Source organism: Phascolarctos cinereus, unplaced genomic scaffold (genome assembly GCF_003287225.1).
Source record: "Phascolarctos cinereus isolate Bilbo 61053 unplaced genomic scaffold, phaCin_HiC Scaffold_9;HRSCAF=440, whole genome shotgun sequence".
NCBI classification, from domain to species: Eukaryota; Metazoa; Chordata; class Mammalia; order Diprotodontia; family Phascolarctidae; genus Phascolarctos; species Phascolarctos cinereus.
Window position 1 is genome coordinate 45531053 of NW_027556402.1, and position 20310 is coordinate 45551362.

A 20310-nucleotide genomic window follows, 5' to 3' on the forward strand; every position below is an offset into this window, starting at 1 on the left:
CCATTTAATCAGTTGTTAATAAATAGAAGCATACTTTTACATACTTTACATTGTAAAAAATTTTTACATTCCAAAGACACATCACCCTACATTGTTTACAAGGTGATTTGGAACTTTTTACTTACACCACAGTTCATTTTCTGTTCATTTTGCAAGCAAACTTCTTCATGGGAAAGAAAAACTGTTTCTTTACGCATAGATTTTTGTTGTTGTTTTTCAGTCATGTCCCAACTCTTCATGACCTCTTTTGGGGTTTTCTTGGCAAAGATATTGGAGTGATTTACCATTTCCTTCTCTGGCTCATTTTACAGATGAGAAAACTGAGGAAAACAGAGTTAAGTGACTTGCCCGAGGTCACACAGCTAGTAAGTGTCTGAGGCTAGATTTGAACTCAGGAAGATGAGTCTTCATGACCTAGGCCTAGCATTCCCCACACATAGATTTTAGCGGTTTTTTTTTTAAACAAAGTTCTTTTCCTTTTCCTTTCAGGTATCAAATCTATGAAAGAGGCAATACCTTCCATTCTTTACCAATTCACTAAATCTTTTTTTCTTTGTACAAAAGTCCTCTTCTCTGCCTCTTTCATCACCAAAGTGCTCCATAGGAAAGAACACTACCTTTAAGAGACAGCACTTTACACTAGATTTCAGATAACTTGACAACAGTCTAGGTAACTTGGCAATAGATTTATTTTTTTTTACAGCATTTAAAAAATTTTAACATTTTAAAAAGTTTGAGTTCCAAATTCTTTCTCTCCCCTTTACCCCTCCCCCAGTCACTGAGAAGGCAAGCAATATCATACCTGTTATACATGTGAAGTCATGCAAAACTTTTCCATATTAGCCATGTTGCTGGGGGGTGGGGGGAGAAGAGAAAGTGTAGAAAATTATGCTGTAATTTTTAATCAGAGTTCATCAGTTCTCTTTCTGGAGGTGGATAACAATTTTCATCATGAGTCCTTCAGAATTGTCTTAGATCATGGTATTAATCACGGTAGCTAAGCTTTCACAGTCAATCATCATTACAGTATTGCTGTTACTATTTTTTTTTTTTTAGGCAATTGGGGTTAAGTGACTTGCCCAGGGTCACACAGCTAGTAAGTGTCAAGTATTTGGTCTGAGGCTGGATTTGAACTCAGGTCCTCCTGACTTTAGGGCCATTGGCCTATCCTCTGCGCCACCTAGCTGCTCCTTGCTGTTACTATTTACAGTGATCTCCTTGTTCTGCTCATTTCTCTTTGCATCAGTTTGTAGATGTCTTCCCAAATTTTCTTAAAACCATCCCCTTCATCATTTCTTACAGCACAATAGTATTCAATCACAATCATTTACCGCAGCTTGTTCAGACATTCCCCTACTGATGGACATCCCCTCAATTTCCAATTCCTTGCCACTACAAAATGAGCTGTGATAAGTATTTTTATACATATAAGTCCTTTTTCTTTTATCTCTTTAGGGTAAAAACCTAGTAGTGGTATTGTCAGGTCAAAGAGTAGGCACAGTTTTATAGCTTTTTGGGCATAGTTGCAGATTGTTCTCCAGAATGGTTGGACCAGTTCTCAGTTTTACCAATAGTTCATCAGTGTCCCTATTTTCCCTCATCCCCTCCAGCATTTGTCATTGCAATAGGTGTAGAGTTTTAATTTGCATTTTTCTAATCAATAATGATTTAGAGCAATTTTTTAATCTGACTATAGATAGCTTTGATTTCTTCTTCTGAATACTGCCTGTTCAAATCCCTTGACCATTTATCATTTGGGGAATGGTTCTTATTTTTATAAATTTGACTCAGTTCTCTATATATTTGAAAAATGAGGCCTTTAACAGAGAAATTTGCTTTAAATTTTTTGATATTACTTCCTTATCTATAGTACCTTTTATCCCACTTTCCTTGATTATGTTTTTTAATTAGGTCTATTTTTGCTTTTTCTTCATCTGAGATCATGATTGCTATCCTGCGTTTTTTACTCCAGCTGAAGCATAATAGATATTTCTCCATTATCTTATTTTAATTCACTGTGTGTGTGTGTCTTTCTGTTTCAAGTGTGGCTCTGGTAGCCAACATATTGTTGGATTCTGGTTTCTCATCCATTCTGCTATATACTTCCATTTTTTGGGTGAATTTATCCCATTCACATTCACAGTTATGATTACTGTATATTTACCTCTATCCTATTTTCTTCTGCTTATCCTTCTCTCTCCTTTTGTCCTATCCTCCCTCCAAAATCTGTTTTACTTCTGAACAGTGCCTCCCTTCGTATTCCCTCCCTTTTATCATGCCCTGCCTTTTCTCTTATGTCCTTCCTCTCCTACTTCCCTTGAGTAAGATAGATTTCTGTACTCAACTGAGTGCATGTGTGTGTGTGTATATATGTTTTATATATATGTATATATATATATATATATTCCAGTTTTGAACCAATTCTGATGAAAGTGAGGTTAAAGCATTGCACCCCCCCATTCTCCCCTCCATTGTAAAAGCTCTTCCTTACATACCTCTTTTATATGAGATAATTTCCCCAGTTCTTCCTCTCCCTTCCCCCTTCTCCCAGTGCATCGCTTTCTCACTCGTTCATTTTTCTTAGATCATCACAACATAATCAGCTCACACTCATGCCCTCTGTTAGACAAGAGTTAGTCAGTGTGTTAGATTCTGACTGCCCTAATAATGATCAAGTTCTTAGGAATTACATGTATTATTTTACCATATAGTAATGTAAATAATTTAACCTCATTGAGTTCCTTATGATTTCTCTTTCATGTTTACCTTTTTATAAGCTTCTCTTGAGTCTTGTGTTTGAATAGCAAATGTTCTGTTCACCTCTCTAGTACTTTCATCAGGAATGCTTGAAAGTCCTCTATGTCATTAAATATCCATTTTTTCCTCCAAAAGGATTATAATCAGTGCTGCTGGTTAGGTTATTCTTGGTTGTAGTCCTAGCTCCTTTGCCTTCTGGAATATCGTATTCCAAACCCTCCACTCCTTTAATGTAGAAGCTGCTAAATCTTGTGTGTTCCTGACACGTAGTGCCATAATATTTGAATGGTCTCTTTCTACCTACTTGAGTTATTGTCTTTTTGATGTGAGAGCTCTGGAATTTGGTTATAATATTCCTGGGAGTTTTCATTTTGGGATCTTTTTCAGGAGGTGATCCGTAGACTCTTTTAATTTCTGTTTTACCCTCTGGATATAAAATACTGGGGTGGTTTTCTTTGATTATTTCTTGAAATATGATGTCTAGACTCTTTTCTCTGATCATGGCTTTCTGTTAGTCTAATAATTCTTAAATTATCTCTCTTTGACCTGTTTTCCAAGTCAGGTGTTTTTCCTCTGAAATATTTCATATTCTGTTCTATTTTTTCATTCTTTTGATTTTGTTTTGTTGTTTTTTGTTGTATCATGGCATTGTTAGCTTCTTTACCCAATTCTAATTTTTAAGGAATAATTTTCTTCGGTCCCTTTCTATTTGACCTTTTTAAGAAGTTCTTTTCTTCGGTGAACTTTTGTGCTTCTTCTACCATTAGTCCATTTCTGGTTTTAAAGGTGTTATTTTCTTTAGTATTTTTTGTGGCTCTTTATGCCAAACTGTTAATTCTCTTTTCACAATTTTCTCACATCATGCTAATTTCTTTCCCCAATATTTCCTCTATACTCTTATTTCTTTCTTTTAACTGTTCCAGGAATTCTTGTGAGGCCTGTATCCAATTTCCATTTGGCATTTTTCTTTGAGGCTTTGCTTGTAGCCATTTGATGTCTTGTCTTCTGAGTTTGTGTCTCAGTCTTCCCTGCCACTGTAATAGCTTTTAATGGTTAGGTCCTTTTATTGTTTTTTGCTCATTTTTATAGCCTATTTCTTGACTTTGAGCTTTATGTTAAAGTTGGGCTTTGCTCACCTAAGGGAGGGAAGACACTGTTCCAAGTGTCAGGTTTTTCCATGCTGCTGTTTTTAGAGCTGGTTCTGGGGGTCTACAATGGATTCTTGCAAGGTGGTATGATCCAGGCAGAGGCATGATGACTGCTCTCCTGGTCTGTACTCCACTCTTTATGCAGAAAGAGCCCTTGCTCTCCTGTAGTCACAAGTACTGGTGCTTCTCTTGGTCCTGGAATTGTGACCAGGGCCCTTGCTCTCTTGTGACCAACCACAAGTGTTCCTTTCCACCCCAGAACTGCATATGGGTAATAGTGCCAGCTGCACCCTGGGCCAGCTCAGGGTCTCCTGTAATCTCTTTCTGAACAGGTGTCCGACTCCTGTACCATTTCTGGGCTGAGGGCTCCCAAAGCTGCTGCTTCATATAGCCACTTGCGAGGCCTACCACTGGTATTGCCGCCAGGGTCACAGGCCTCTCCTGCCAACCTCCTAAGTTGTCTTAGGCTAGAAAATTTTTTTTTCCCTGACTGTATGTTGGCTGTGCAACTCCACGATTTAATTTGATGTGTTATTTTAAAGTTGTTTGGAGAGGAATATTGGGAGAGTTCAGCTGACGGCAGATTTCTAAGGTCCCTTCTTGCACCAGCATTCTACAGTTCTTGGTTCTCTACAAAGTCAACGTATATTTTCCTCACTCCTTTGCTGGGCTCTGTTGGGATCATTGGACTCCTTTTGTCAAGTCTATCTCAGATTATCTGCCCCACTGTAGCCTCAAATATCATGGACTGCCTTTGGCCCTCTCATTAATACTATTGCTTCAGTCCCTGTCTACATTTTGGATTAATTCTTGTCTTAACAGACAACAGCCAGCCCTTTTCCTCTTCAAGGCAAAGGGCCTGATTACCAGCCCCACAGGTCACACAGGGCAGACCCCTCCAACTGAAACCCTGTGTACTCTTTTCTAGCACTATTTTTGGATACTACAATGATAAATGTAAATGCTATTTTAAGAATCCTCCCAGAATCAACGTCACACATATTAAAAGACCTGTCTTGAGATTATATCAGTAGAAAGCTTCAGTAAGATTGTCATATACTGAGGCTGGACAGACTTGATTAATGGGAAATTGAGGGACTGAGAGAGGGGGCTGTAGGTTTTACCAGAAGCAGTAGGGGTCAGTAGAGGCCTCACTCTGTGCTGCCCAAGAGCCAGCTGTCCTCTGCTGGGATGGTAGAAACTCCAGGGAGGGAGACACAGCCCTCAGAGATCCTGCAGGGGACCGAGCCCAAGAAGCAGGAAGCAGACGCTTACAAAGGGAATCTGAGGGCAGAGCAGACAGATGGAATAGGTAATTGACAAGGCCAGGAGAGAGTAAGGAGGCTCACAGGGCTAAGAAGCAGGTGGGAGGTCAGAGTCAGGGGAGGTCAGCACAGGAAGGGAGGCTGGGCTCAAAGTCATGGGCAAACTGCATTCATCTGTCTACTACAGGAAAGGGAGGAGTGTTAGAGCTTTTTGACAACATCAAGAGGCCTCTCCCCTTTTTATTTTTTAAATTTAATTTCTTTCACTTAACAAAAATCTACTTTTTGTCCTTCCTACTTCCTCCACCGCAATTGAAAAAAGAAAAACAAAACCCTCACAAAAACAATGCATAGTCAAAACAAATTCCCAATTTGGCCACGTCCTAAAAATCTGTTTCAGTCTGCATCCTGAGTTCATTATCTCCCTCTCAGGTGGCCAGTAGCATTTGCCATTGTGGGTCTTTTAGAGATCGGGCTGCTGGTGAGAGTCTGTCCAAAAGGGATATGGGCCTAGGACCTCATAGACTGACTCAAGTGAAAGTTGGGTTGGCTGAGCAACCCAGTGAATCTTGTTAAATAATCTGTTAGAGAGCTGTCCTCAGAGCCAGGAAGACCTGAGTCCAAGTCCCTCCTCTGACCTATCCTGACTGTCACCCTGGGCTTGTCACTTAAGTTCCCCGCGCTTTGGCCAGCTCTCTGAGACTCTCAGTTACAGACAAGGTGCCCACCTGCATTGAGAAAGGGGGGTTTCCTCACCTTTGACTGTCCTACACCAGTGAGGTCATGATCCCAGGCCTCATCTTATCATCTTGAAATAGTAATATCATATTGGTCATGGAGAGAAATGGACAGAGATATTAAGCCATCTCAGGGACCTTGCTTTGCAGCACAGTTCAGCTATCTCCAAGCAACTTATTTTTAGCCTAGTCATCTGAAGCAATTGGTTAATAAAATAGAGCAAAATAGAGCAAAAAATCCTTATCCATGATGCTTTCTAGACTTGAAGAAATAGACTTGATTGAGTTTATAAAGACTACTGACTCAAATGCAGCAACTAAGATCTCATTCAATTCATTTTATGGACATGTAGAATGAATGTTAAATGTTAAATTTTGGCTTTTTAGTTATTGTTATGATGAAAGTCACCTGGTAAGGTTTGTTCTGTAGCTGTTAAAATGTACACAGAAAGCAAGCCAACAAATATTTAATTGTCTACCATTACATGAGCAGCTAGGTGGTGCCACAGTGCATAGAGGACCAGGCCTGGAGTCAGAAAGACTCTTCTTTCTGAGTTCAAATCCAGCCTCAGACACTTAACTAGCTGTGTGACTGTGGGCAAGTCACTTAACCCTGTTTGCTTCAGTTTCCTCATCTGTAAAATGAGCTGGAGAAGGAAATGGTGAAGCACTCCAGTATCTTTGTCAAGAAAAACTTAAATGCGGTCACAAAGAGTCAGACATGACTGAAAAAACACAACACAAATTGTGCTGGACACTATGCTAAGCACCAGCAATATGAAGGAAGGCAAAAACCAAAGAGATAGTATGAAAATAACTACATACAAACAAGATAGATAGGGGATACATTGGAGATTATCTTAGAGGGAATGCCGAAGAGTTAAGGGATCAGGAATGCCTTCTTTTAGAAGAGGGGATTTTAGTTGCTGCTGAAGGAAGCCATGAAAGTATGAGATCATAGGGAAAAGCTGATTTTTGTATAACCTCCAAATAGTGTTGGCCTTTTTTAAAAATCAGAATTAGACCTCTATAATTTAGCTGCCAAAAGACAGAAAAGGTAAATATAAATTTAAGAGAGTGATATGTGCCTTTGTGGTCATGTTAGCTCAAATTGCATTCGTTTAATATACCAAAAGTGGCCAACAAATAAAAGACTTTTAACAGTGTCTGACTTTTTAACCTGAGATTTTATGATCTCTTCTAGACCTTTAAGCACAATTAATTTTACAAAGCCCAAGAGGAAGAGGGTGGTTCACAGTGGAACATCTTAGAACAGGCTTGTTTGAGGGTCAGCCTCCACCAAAAATCCCTTTGAGCTGATAGGTATGGCCTTCCGTGTTGGCAGTACCATTGTCCTGGGCCAAGAAACAGAGGAAACCCGAGGCTGTGCTTTGAGGTGCAGGAAGTTCTTTGTTCTGTGGTTTATGATGTCAGGAGGCCTCATTACATCATGATATGGTCTGTGGGGCCTGACATAAAATCAAAGCCTTGAAACTTGATTGGGATTTCAGGAAACTGCCAGTGTTACAAAGGACCTCTAAAAAGAATTGTTTCCTAAAACTATGGTTATTTAAGGTTATTTAAGGGCATGTTTGCATTGGCCTGTTCCTCAATTTCAGAAGGTAAACATTGCGTGTTACAGTGGAAAGAATACTGCCTCCAGAGTCAAAGCACTGGGTTCAAATCCTGCCACTAGTGCTTACTAATTGTTGACCTTGGGCAAGGCACTTACCCTTTCTTTGATTCAGGTTCCTCATCTTTACAATGTAGGATTTGGACAGGATGGCTCCTAAATGATACATTCTTGGTGGACATTGTCGATACACTGGCTTCTGAACCTCCATCTCAAGTCTACACAAAATAGAGTTAACTGTTTTCCAGTATAATTCAGAATAATGTTGATATGCCATTCAGAGGATTCAGCACCAACCCCCCCAAATTGTTCAGTGCATTTCAGACTTCCATTTCACTTGCATGTTGAGTGATAAATATTAGAACTACCTTTTACAAAGCAAACTTTGTGAATTCCCAAGAGACTACCTCATTAGGCAGGGTTTTCAGAGCAGCAGTATTTTTCACTGAGAGCATCTAATTCTCCAGTAATGACTCAACATGGTTATGTCTTCTTTGGAAATACTGTTATCTCCATATTTCATATTAATTTCCTTCTAGTAGGTTATTTTTGGAGGGGGTAGGTTTGTTGTTAAATTTTTCACATTGTTGGGGTATATGGTAGATGGAGTAGAATTACAGACACAATCCAGAATTAGTCTCAGTATCAAGAAAATAATTTGCCTCGGAGAGGCATGTGAAGTACTGTCAGCATGTAAATCAGGCTAGATATATCAGGTGCTCTAAGTCTTGGGTTCCATCATTCACTTATGTGTGAGGAAAAAATGAGGACAGCACTGTATTAGAAATCCATTAAAACCTCATTAGTTCGTGATTTGTGAGCTTTCAAACCAGCTGAGCCTGAGGTTTGCCTGTGCTTAGCAAGCTCTTTCTTCGTAGAGAATACAAATTAATGGTGTGACCAAGACCGCAGAGGGAATGTTGAAAACCCTTGAAGTGAGAACCAGCTATTTTTAGGAATGTTTAAAGCATCATCATTTAGATAGGAAAAAATTATATTCTGATTATAAATCAGTTATCATGCTTAGTAAAACAAGGCTTTCAAGAATCTTTTCTAGGCAGTAGTAGTTCATAGCATCCTGGATCATAGGAGCTGAAAAGGGAACTTGATGGCTGTCTTGTTCAAACCCCTCAAGATGAGGAAACTGAGGCTGAGCGCGCTTTCGCAGATTGTCTGAGATCACACAAGTGATTAGAGGCAGAATTAGAATAAGCAAGTGAATGAATTCAGTTTCTTGATCTAGTTTGATTTGTTATGTATGGTGAAAAGTGGTAAATATCAATTTCTTTAATTATCAATTCATGCTTTTCAACTCAGCCAGATCTTACCCCACAGGCAGAGAAGATTTATTGCACTTGTTCCATAAAGGTATTGTCTCTTCTTCATACTATGACTCTGATTAGGCTCAGCTGCTTTAAATTGCATGCCTGTAAGAACACACCTGGTAGGTATTAGCAGAGAGATGTTTACCAGTGCCCTGCAGCCTTGAGGGAGGCTGGGGAGTGCTGAAAAAAGATTCTGAACACACTTCCACGGTATCTTAGGCACCATCTTTTAAAACCTGGCACTAAGATGCTTTGACTTTTTCAGCTATTGAGTATGACAGGGATTATGGTTTTGAGGAAAATTTAAAAAAAAAAGACCTTTCCCTTAGTAAGAAACAACTAAGAAATATATTTTTCATTCTTCAGCGTAGTGCAGGTGCACAAACCTGAATCAATCATGATTTGATTAGCATAGTATCAAAGCAGGGAGGCTTACAGAAAACATTTGCAGTGATGTGAGTACTTTGGATCCAAATTATCCTGAAATTTAATACCATGACTTTAAATTTTAAAATATTGCTTAATGAGTGTCATTCTTAATAAAATAAGCATGCCTGAAAATGTCTACAAAAGTGGGTCTGTGATTATCCAATTCAGTTCAATTCAACAAGTATTTATTAAGATGCCGTACTAGGTTCTAGGGATTCAAATAAGAAAGAGAATCACTCCTTGCCTTCAAGGAGTTTCCACTGTATCAAGTAGAAGCAACATGTGCACAAATAAATAAATTCAAATTGTTTGCAGAATAATTTCAGGGGGAGGAAGGCCCTAGCAACTGTGAGGGCATCAGAAAAGGTCTTATGTAGAAGATCGTATTTGGCTAATATTTGAAAGGAGCTAGTAAATAAGTAACAAGTGACCAGAGTACAGGGGAAGGGGATGATGATGCCCAAAACCAGAACGTGAGTCGTGTAAAGACAGGGGGTCTGGGAAAGGGCATGTCCAGGTAGGCCAGTTAGGCTACAATGTAGAGTACATACACAGAAATAATACAAAATCAGCCAACTTATGTGAATCATGAGATGCACTGTGGTGTTATTATGGGAAAATATGTACCATGGATATTGACAAAAGACATTTATATTGCAAACAACCAGTTGAAAAGTGGGGGGGGGGAATGAGTAAATCCATTGATATCAAATATCATATATCAGTATTGATGAACACTCCTGTGCCACTCATAACCAAGCAGTGATGCTTTTTTTATTTTTCAGCTGTTTTTATAATTGTGACTTTTTCTGTAGTATCATGTTTAATGCGTGAGTTTATATTTTATTGATGTTCAGCTACTTAATTACAGCATCATTTCTTAGTTCTGTAAGGATAAGCAAATGTGGAATGTAATCCAATAACAGTTTTCAAGCCTAATTTATATAAGCTTTGTTTTTTAAAAGTAGGGTACTTAGAAATATATCTACAAAAGGAGATTTGGGGCATTTTTGCTGTTACATTAAGAAGTCTCAGCATAAGCTTCTATAATTATCCCTAAATTAGCACAGAACTACCTATTTGGGGTATTTCTCTAAAATAAAGGGTAACTTTCTTAACTTTCAAGATTTGTTATTCCACCTCCTTTTTATTTAGGAGCAAAATTGATTTGCATTATTGTTCTAAATGTGGATCATGTCTCTAAAATAAAATTTCCTTGAAAAAAAGTCAAATAAGCACTTGCATATATATAGAAAAAATAACAATGGTTATAGATCACACTTGAATATTATACAGACTGGATTTGGGGGTGGGGGTAGAGAAGGAAGTGCAGACTATATTGGGATCAATATGGTAGATACTTTTTTCCTGACTCATGTCAAAAGATACAGCATCCTCTTGCCACTTGGGAAGAGTCCAGCCTTATAAAGTATCTGCTAACTTAGGCTGAAAGTCCGTTTATGCTGAGTGGTGAAAGAATATAAATTTAACTAACTATACATTGCCAAGGACTATGGTATATGTCTTGTGGGCTTATACCAAAACCTTTTTCTTAAATGATCTATAAATTCCATGTCCATATTATAACATGAGAAGCAGTACAGCCATGTTGGATAATCAGAAAGACTTGGGTTTAAGTTCTGCCTTCAGTAAAGACCAACTGTGTAAAACTATGGGTTAGTCACAAATAACCTCCAAGAGCCTCAGCCAACATGCAGAAATTCTGATTTACAGGCTGGTAGGTAATCTGCATTGGTGGATTGAGTTTTGAGACCAGGAGTTCCCCATCAATGAAATCACAGGTCTGGATTCCCACCCCTCATCCCAGTCTACCCCCCCCCAAAAAAAAACACTGTGACATAGAAAATGATTTAAGAAGGCACAGGGTTAAGGCTATTCATTGGTGTATTAGTATATGAAAGAATATTTCAACAACATCTGGATCAGATATATTTGGGTTTAACACCTTGGTGTAACAAATAAATTGACTTATAAAATTTCAGTCCTCGTATCTTCCCTCTTCATTTTGTATCTGGGTGTTCCATATGGAGAGAGAAAGCCTCAAAATAAGGGTGGAATTCCTTAGGTCAGTTCATTGAACCTGCTAGTCAGACCAGTTGCTTGGCTTCATGGTCACCAAACAACGAGCAGATGAACTGAATTCCTCATGTTTCAGCTGGGTTAGCTTCACAGTCAATGTCTCAGGGCTTACTCTACAGAGGTCTTGATATCTGTTTTTACAGAAATGAAAACATTTCTCACTGTGTGCATTATTTTGATTAACTCTCTGAGTTAAATGTCTCAAGTGTAATTAGAAAATGGATTCAGCTCACTGTGAAAGTGGATGGTTTAAGAAGGAAAAAAAATCAAATGTATTTTTCTTCTGCTCTTCTTTCTCCCACACGAGACAAACGAGGAAGACAGAGGAGGTTGTGTTTTCTCCCCCTGTGGTTGTGAGCATCTGGTTAATTGCTTTTTCTGTCATGACAAGTCAGTGTTGGAGCTAGAAGTAGGACCTGTAAATTCTTCCTTTGTCCCCAGAGCACTGCTTCTGAGCCCTGAAATGAGAGGAATTACAGTATCTCAAGAGCTGACGATCACAGCCAGCATTTATAGTATACTTTAAAGTACTTGCAAACCACTGTAAATGTTAACTCATTTGATCCTTACAACAATTCTGAGAGGAAGACTGCTATTATTATTCCCATTTTACAGTTGAAGAAACTAAAGCAAACAGAGTTTAAGTAAGTGACTTTCCCAAAGGTCACACAGCTATTAAATGTCTGTAGTTGGATTTGAATTCACATCTTGATTCCAAGTCAAATGCTGTCTGTCTCTCCAGAAAGAAAGAGAAACAACATAAATGTATAAATCCTGTTCTACTTAATTACAACTTGAGAAAAACTAAAAAACATATGTACTCTTCCAAGAATTGCTACGTAGGCAATTCTATACTGATGGCAAATTATAAAGTATATACATAATAGAGGCCAAGAAAGTCAACAGAACAAGTGGTGTCATGCTTACTCAAGAAGACTTGTGTCTTTGTCCTAGTTTTGCCACTAATTAGCCTTTGGTCCCTTATCTATAAAAGGAGAGTGTTGAAGTACAATATCTCTAATCCAGCTCTAAATTTCCTTGGCAATGCATGGTTAGTTAAATTTTTATTCTTTTACCACTCATCATAAACATGTGTATTTGTATTCATGATATGTCTTTGCAGAAAGCATCTGTTACCAAGTGGTAGAAGCACGTACTACTCTGTGTGCCTTGAAGGTGGGCCACTCCAAGGAGGGACCCAGAGCAGGTAGCTAGCTGCTCACAAGTGGAGGAAGTAAGCCTGCCATGTGGTTTGCATTAGGGAAGAGGAATTTTGTGAGTGAGTGAGTGACTCCAAAAGGGAATTCCCAAAAAGAAAAGTCTCTGAGTAGGTGGGAGGAAGATGAGCTCCCATGTCTGTAGAGGTGTGTGTAAGGCCTTCTTCCTTTTGGTTCTGGGGTTTCAGGCTTTTCTTAGGTTTTAGGGGATTTTGGTGTATGATCAAACCTAGTGTGTGCATTTATTGTTCCAGGATAACTTGGGAGTTTTGTCTTAACAGAACAGAACTTAAAAGTGTAAGTGGGATGAGGAAGGGCTGAACAAATTTTGTAACATGAATATAATGGAATATGACTGCGCCATAAGAAACAACAGACATCAAGAATTCAGAGAAACCTAAAACACAAACCAGGAAAACAACATATACAATTATTGTAGCAAAGTAAAGGGAAAGAATAATAAAATGAAACTGAATGCTATGGAATTACAGTTAACAAACTTGGCCCTAGGAAAAAGGGTGGAGGACCATGGGTAGAGAATATTGTATATGATGTAAGATGCAATCATTGTCTTACTTGGTTTTGTTGAACTTTTTTTTTCTATAGTCTTCATTCCATTGTTTGGAAGGGCATAGAGAATTCTGTTGGAAATTAATCATGAAAACAAAACACATGAATTTTTTAAAAACTTGGCCTCATAAAGTTGTTTAACTGAGTGACCTTTTTTTTTCCAACACCCCACACATACTTCAGTATTTCCATGGTTTATCAGTGGCATCAGTTTTTATTTCTCCTGCCAAAAGTGGGCATGGCAATAGCTGCTCTTGCCCAGGAGGGAAAAGGAATCTGAATAGGGCATTTCAGTGACTCGGAGAACCTCGGTGATGAAGAAGTTAGTAGCTACCTTCTCAAGGTGTTCATTTCTTTCGTGTGTAGGTCTGGCATCGAGCTAAGGAAGGCTCAGCCATGAAGCCTGATACTGGGGTTGTTGAAGCTGCCGACAGCAGCTCTGAGCTTTTAAGGAAAGAAAGTCTAATGGCCTTGGTCAGATCATTCTTTTTGGGTAGGTTCTGGTGCCACAGGACCTCAAGGATTTCTGGGAGGAAGATTTAACAGGAAACAACAATTTTCTGGAAGGATCCTGGGCCTAAGGCATGTAACAAGTTTGATGAAGGAAATTATAGCCTGCACCTTTGAAGCAACAACATTTTATTCATTCTTTTAGCTATTACATTTTAAAATTTGCCTTCAGATCCTTTCAGCAGAACCATACACACACTTAATTAGGTCATCTCTCAGAACTTAGATGAGCCAGCTTCTGCCACATATATATTTATTTGTGACTGTGTTTAATTTCTGAAAGTTTGTGTATTCCTAATTCAGCCCACAACATCCTAGAATTACAGTAGTGGGGTCTTTTTTTATATTTTTTTTTATATTTTTTAATGCTCTTTTAATTTTTCATTGCTGTCATTCAGTAGTGTGCTTTTCTAATTTTATTTTACATGGAGTCTGAATGTGATTTGCTTTCAAAAAATCATTAAACTAAGGTTGCTCTCCTGCTTTCCTTGGACCACTATACTTTGAGGATGGTGGGAATTGGCTCCAGGTTCAATAGAACAAAAACCTCTGTAGGTCTTGGATCATTTGTACAAGAAGTTCTTATTCTTCTGTTATGCTGTTCAAACTAAGTAAACAAACTCATTGCTCCACTTCAAAAACAGAATGTGTGCCTGGAGGAGACAAGAGCATATTAGAGGAGTCAGCTGGCTACAGTTTTCAGTTACTTCAGGAAGATCACTTTGACATGTGTGTGGAGAATGAGCTGGAATGAGGACACAGTTGAGGCAGGGAGTTGCAGCGGTCCAAGCATGAGGTGTTGAGGGCCTGCACAAGCATGGTGACAGTGCAAGGAGAGAGAAAAGGACAACTACAAGAGATATTACAAAGGTAGAAATGATAGGACTTGGCATCTGATTGAATGTAGGGGTGAGAGAGAGTAGGGGTTGAAAATAAGACACCTAGCTTGCAGGCCTGGGTGAGGGAAAGCATGGTGGCGCCCTCTGCAGTAATGGAAAAGTGGGGAAGAGGGAAGGGTTGGGGCAGGGGAAAGATGATGAGTTCAGTTTTGGACATTTCGTGGTTCCAGATGACCAGTAGAAATCCACATACACCCCCACTTACATACACACAGGTACACATGGATACATCTTCTTGAAGAAACATTAGCTCAGTATTATTTTCCAACAAGACATTTCCAGAAAGTCTCCTCTGTCTGTGTATTCTGACTTCCCTTTAAAGTTAGTTAGAGTTTAAACAATAAAAAGCAAAATTGCGAGTGAGAAAAACTTGGTCCAGGGTTTATACAGGATTCATATTTTGTGTATCGGCAACTAAAATGAAATGGAGAGCAAGAGTTTTCTGTATCACATCGGCTTGCTCTGTAAGATAGCTACAATCCTTTGGGGTTTTCAGCGTCTTCAGGATTCGTTCTTCTCCATAGCAGATTATTTTTCCAAATTCACTCTCATAATTACACTTTTTCTCCACTACACATTATCTGGATGGACGGAGCTAAAGACCCTCAAATGAAACCTATGCCATGAAAACAAATGGAACAGAAAACAATGGTCAGAATGTGGTTTTCCTTTCACTGGTTATCAGCAATAACAAAAATGAAGGCTCTAGTTATATGAGATCTATACCTAGGTATTATTTGTGCCTTTTTTTCAACAAATTCCTCTAAAATATTTCATAAATTGCATTGAAATTTACAGTTAGTGAGATTACTAGTTTGTACACTGCAATTTTAGCTTTTCTTCCTCAAGAACTTTCTCAAGTTTTTTCAAGTGACAAAAAATAACTTTCATGCTTGCTTGCTTTCTTGGTTCCAAGTGACTGAATTTTGCACAAAGGATCTGGGGCAAGTAGGAAAGTGTGGTATGATAAAAAGAGCCGTGCACTCAGACCCAGGAGAAGTGGACGTACATCCTGACTCTGCTAATTACCAGCCACTTAAGCCTCTCTGGACCTCAGTTTCCTCATTTACAAAACGGGGATAATATCTACCTCACAAGAGTCTTGTAATATATATTTTTATGTACAGGAGAAAGTAATATATGTTTATAATCATAAGTTAACTTGATTAAGTTATTAACTATGATTAAGTTATAACTTAAATCATAATCATAAGCAAATGAGTTGTTCTTGTGGCAGCTACTTGCTGATCTTGGAAAGTTGTAATCTTTCAGCTTGGTGGATTTTCCTCATTAATGTGAATAAATCAAGATGATGATGATGATGATTTCTTTAGCCCAGGGGTGGGGAACCTGCAGCCTCGAGGCTACATGTGGCCCTCTAGGTCCTCAAGTGAAGCTCTTTGACTAAATCCAAACTTCACAGAACAAATCCCCTTAATAAAAGGATTTGTTCTGCAAAACTTGGACTCAGTCAAAAGGCTGCAGCCCATTAAGGTTTACAAAGCATTTTATAAATATTATTTCATTATATCTTCACAACAACTGGTTAAGGTATATGCTATTATGCTCCTCATCTTATAGATAAGTAAACAGATTGATATGTTAAGTGATCTGGCCAGGGTTGAAGTCAGTGAGTGTCTGAGGCAAAATTTAAACTCGGGTCTTCTTAATCCCAAGTCCAGCACCCTTATCCACTACATCATCTATCTGCTTCACGATAACATATTTGGCATGATTATATCATTTAAAAGGTGTCCTTCGGGATGTTTATAATAGGAAATATTTAATGAATAGTGAAAATGTTTAGAGGCCTGGAGCTTCCTGAGAGGTCAGTCCTCGCTTCTAGAAATTATAAATCTTCTTGATGAAATGGAAATTATTCCTATGTAATCAAGATATCATAAAATTAGCCCTATAAGAGAACAATGAACATATCGCTAAGGTTTGGTTTTGTTTCCTAGGTGGCTTTACATGCTTGTGGAGTGGCCACAGACATGGTAATTGAACATTGTACCAAGGCTCAGGCTGCCTTTGTTACATGCCCTTGCTGTTATGGTTTCATTCAAAACACCCTGAAGTTTACATTTCCACGAAGGTAAGTTTGGGAATCCAAGGTCAAATAAGAAAGCCTGGGGCATATTTACTTCTTTATTTATATTTTATTTATTTTTTGTTAATTTATTTTTAAAAAGCTGTCTCTCGAATTGAGGAATGGGGACTTAGTTTGCTGGAAATCATTCCTATTTAAATTTAGAACCAAAAAATAATTGGCAGCCAGTTATTAATTCACCATCCTTGTCCCGCCTTTAAAAAAAAGAAAAGTACCTGCACAGTGGAATTTGAAGCAGTTCTTTTATTGTTATTTCATTTGTATTGTTCTTGCCTGAAAAGGAATAATTGAAAAGGCTTAGATGTATATACCTCAAACCAAGAGCTAATATTATTTGTAAACAGATAGACATCAGAAGCTTTCCCAGTATGGTCAAGGGTAAAATGAAGGCCTACTGTCTCTATAGTATTTGACCTAGAACTAGCTAGAAATGCTAAATACTAGCTGTAAGAATAAAACAAGATAAACTCATTGAAGAAATAAGGGCTGGCGAAGAAGAACAAAATTATTCCTATTTAAAGATAATGAGGCTGCTGTCCAGCTCCCATTAGGGAGGTGACAACTTCAGGGTGCAGATTTAAACAAATATTTCCTGAATGTGACTGGTGCCAAAATTTGTTTTGCTTCACTATGCGTACATGTTGAAAGTATTTTGTTTTTATGTTGGTTTTTCCCCCAGTGGGAAGTATAGGAGAAAGTGGAAGGAAGAGAAAGTTGATTTTATTCATTGAGAAAAATTAAATTAAAAGATGATGTGAGGATTAATTTAGGGAACATTAGAGAGACAATGAAAACTTAAGATAATAATTTCAGTAAAATAGCAGGATACAAAATATGACCCCCCCCAAACCATCAATTTTGGTAGAATAGCAGGGTAAAAATACAACCCCAAAACTGTTCTTTATAACACTATTAAAACCCAGAGGAATAGATAGGAGGAAGAATTCCATTTAAGATGCATTCTGTTTGGTTATTTACTTGCCAAGGCACTCAGCAGGACCAGTTCAATAATTGGAGTATTCATTGTTCACAGTTAGGCTGTACCAACATAATCAGTATTATAATACTACTAAAACTACAATACAGATTTAATGCTATACCAGAAAAATTGCTAAAAGGATACTTTCCAGAATTAAAGAAAATAATAATAAAATTCACTCAAATTACCAAAAGGTCAAGAGCATCAATGGGGGAAAAAGTGGAAAGAAGAGACAGTTGGCACTGTCAGATTTCAAACCAAACTACAAGGTTGTAATTATTATCTGATACTAGTTTTTAAGAAAAAAAACTCTCCATTTCATCAATGGAGTAGACTAGAACATCTAGAAACAGATATTCCCAGCAGACTGAAAACAGCAACACCAAGCATCTTAAGATATTTTGTCACAAATTCTAAATGGATATAAATTCCCACCACCAAAAAAAAAAAAGTACAGAATGGAAAGTGATATGACCAGGCAAAGGAGGAGATCTTTTTCTTTTTTCTTTATTTTGTTTTTAGTCCTGACCTGATTTAATCAGTGTAAAGAATTATAATGTGGAAACTTCCTTTCCTGATTGAAGATTGATTGGCAGTTTGTCTGTAACTTAAAGCTTCTAGTCAGAATCGTGGATGATTTCCAGCCTGAGCATTTCTGCATCTCTGAGGGAGACACAGAAAAATGATTCAGTGGGTCCTTAGGTTAAGGCTCAAGTGACCTTTCAAGATACCTGGAAAAATGCCAGGACCCATTCATGACACCCTCAACTCCAAAGAGCCAGTTTGTTAAGTACTTGGATCCCAAACTGAGAAGAGAGGAACTCTCCCTACTTCATCTCCTCCCACCCAACCTTAACCCCAGCACGCACACACACACACACACACACACACACACACACACACACACGCGCGCGCACCTCCCCCCCCCCAAGGAATGAAGGAGAAAACCTAGTTTGAAATCCTGCCTCTGACACTCTGATAGGCCACCTGTGTGACCCTTGGAAAAGCACTTTAGTTTGCTTATCAGCCAAAGGGGCACATTAATACACGGTCTTCTCCACAGGTCTTTCAAAAAGAAAATGCTTTGTAACCTTACATCACAAAATAAATTTGATCTATAATTTTTTATACCAAAATGTGACAGTTTGTTAAATTCTGTTCTGTGATTCAGCAAACTAAAATCAGCCACAAAAGTAGTGACATGTGACATTTTCTTAAAAAATCTTAAAGGGAAACTAGAGGTCATCTGATCCATTCCTCTCATTTGACAGATGACTAAACTGAGGCCTAAATACATCAAGTTAATTGCTCAAATAGTAACTAGTAGAAGTAGTAGCAGCAGCAGCAATTGCTAACATTTATATAGCACCTACCATGTGCCAGGCACTACCCTAAGCACTTCACAATGATTATCTCATTTGACCCTCACAACAATCCTGGGAAGTAGGTGGTGTTATAGCTCCGTTTTACAGTTGAGGAGGTTAAGTGACTTGCCCTGCGTCACACAGCTATCAGATGTCTGAGGTGAGTGTGTGACCCTGGGCAAGTCACTTAGTCCTGTTTGCCTCAGTTTCCTCATATGTAAAATGATCTAGAGAAGAAAAGGGCAAACCACTCCAGTATCTTGGCCAAGAAAACCCCAAATGACCGAACAGCAACAGAACTTCCTGAATCCAAGCCCAGTGCTCTATTTACAATGCCGGCCAGCTGTGTGATTGCATACTGATAGTAAGCAGTGCCAGGATCAAACCCAGGGCCTTTGACAGCAAGTGTAACATGTTTTTCACTGAACTTCGTGTAATCCTTATAAGTCAGTAAGTCATAAAATGGCTTTTTTCTCTTCATCCCTCGTGTTTGATCTGTAGCCACACATCTCAACAAGTAGAAAGAGAATTAAAGACCGAGAAGTAGAATCCTATTTCAATGATATGAGTACTTACTGTTTCGTTTTCTCTTAAATACTGTGCATAATTATAAATGCATGCATATTTAAAGCTTCTCAGGAAATTTATAACCACCTCATGAATTTATACATACACAAGAATGACTATCTGTGTTCTCTAGTTATCAGTAAATTTGTAAGTTAAAGGTAGTACTCAGCAGAGCTTCCTGAAAATTGTCACTAAAATTTCTTCTTCTATTCCCTTGGGGTGTTTTGGGAAAACTTAGTTTCAACCCAAACAAAAGATTCTCATCATTTTCAGGAGAATCATGCTGAAGGTCACATCAGCTCAGAAATGCACAAGTAAATACTGTTGCATACCTAGAACAAGTAGGGAGAAGCCCTCAATTTCACACCGAAAGTACCAGGTGAGTTGAGATAGCAAGAGGATTAGTGCCTCTGGGTATTACCTCTGCCTGAATTACTGGCCTGTAGCTATGACTTCTTGGACTGGCGCATAGTGAAAATTTAAAACCATTTTAAAAATTGTAGTTCTTTTAAAAAAATGTAAATGCCTACGAAAAAGGTAAAACAAAGACAACCCACAAAAGAAATACATTAAAATAAATTAGATACTTAGCATGCTATACCTTACCCATGTTAGAGAAGAAGATTCTAACAGTTAGATTTACTCATGTAAACTGTTCAGATAAGTCAGTTATTTCTTTGGAATTTAGTCATTGAAAACT

At 38.2% G+C, this 20310-nt stretch overlaps 1 protein-coding gene and 1 long non-coding RNA gene across 2 annotated transcripts in view; one reads left to right on the forward strand and one right to left on the reverse strand.

Moving 5' to 3' along the window:
• The window catches only part of GSTCD (glutathione S-transferase C-terminal domain containing), a 183973-nt gene that overhangs the window by 150891 nt on the left and 12772 nt on the right, over positions 1 to 20310 (forward strand). The window contains exon 9 of the mRNA XM_020974741.2: positions 16552 to 16685. Within this exon, the coding sequence (XP_020830400.1) occupies positions 16552 to 16685 (134 nt within the window). The remainder of the gene's footprint in view (positions 1 to 16551; positions 16686 to 20310) is intronic.
• Positions 15130 to 20277, reverse strand: LOC110199792 (uncharacterized). Its single transcript, XR_002322054.2, has 3 exons — positions 20217 to 20277; positions 16916 to 16973; positions 15130 to 15206 (listed from the first exon to the last, which is right to left on the reverse strand). It is a non-coding gene; the product is annotated as an uncharacterized LOC110199792 (long non-coding RNA).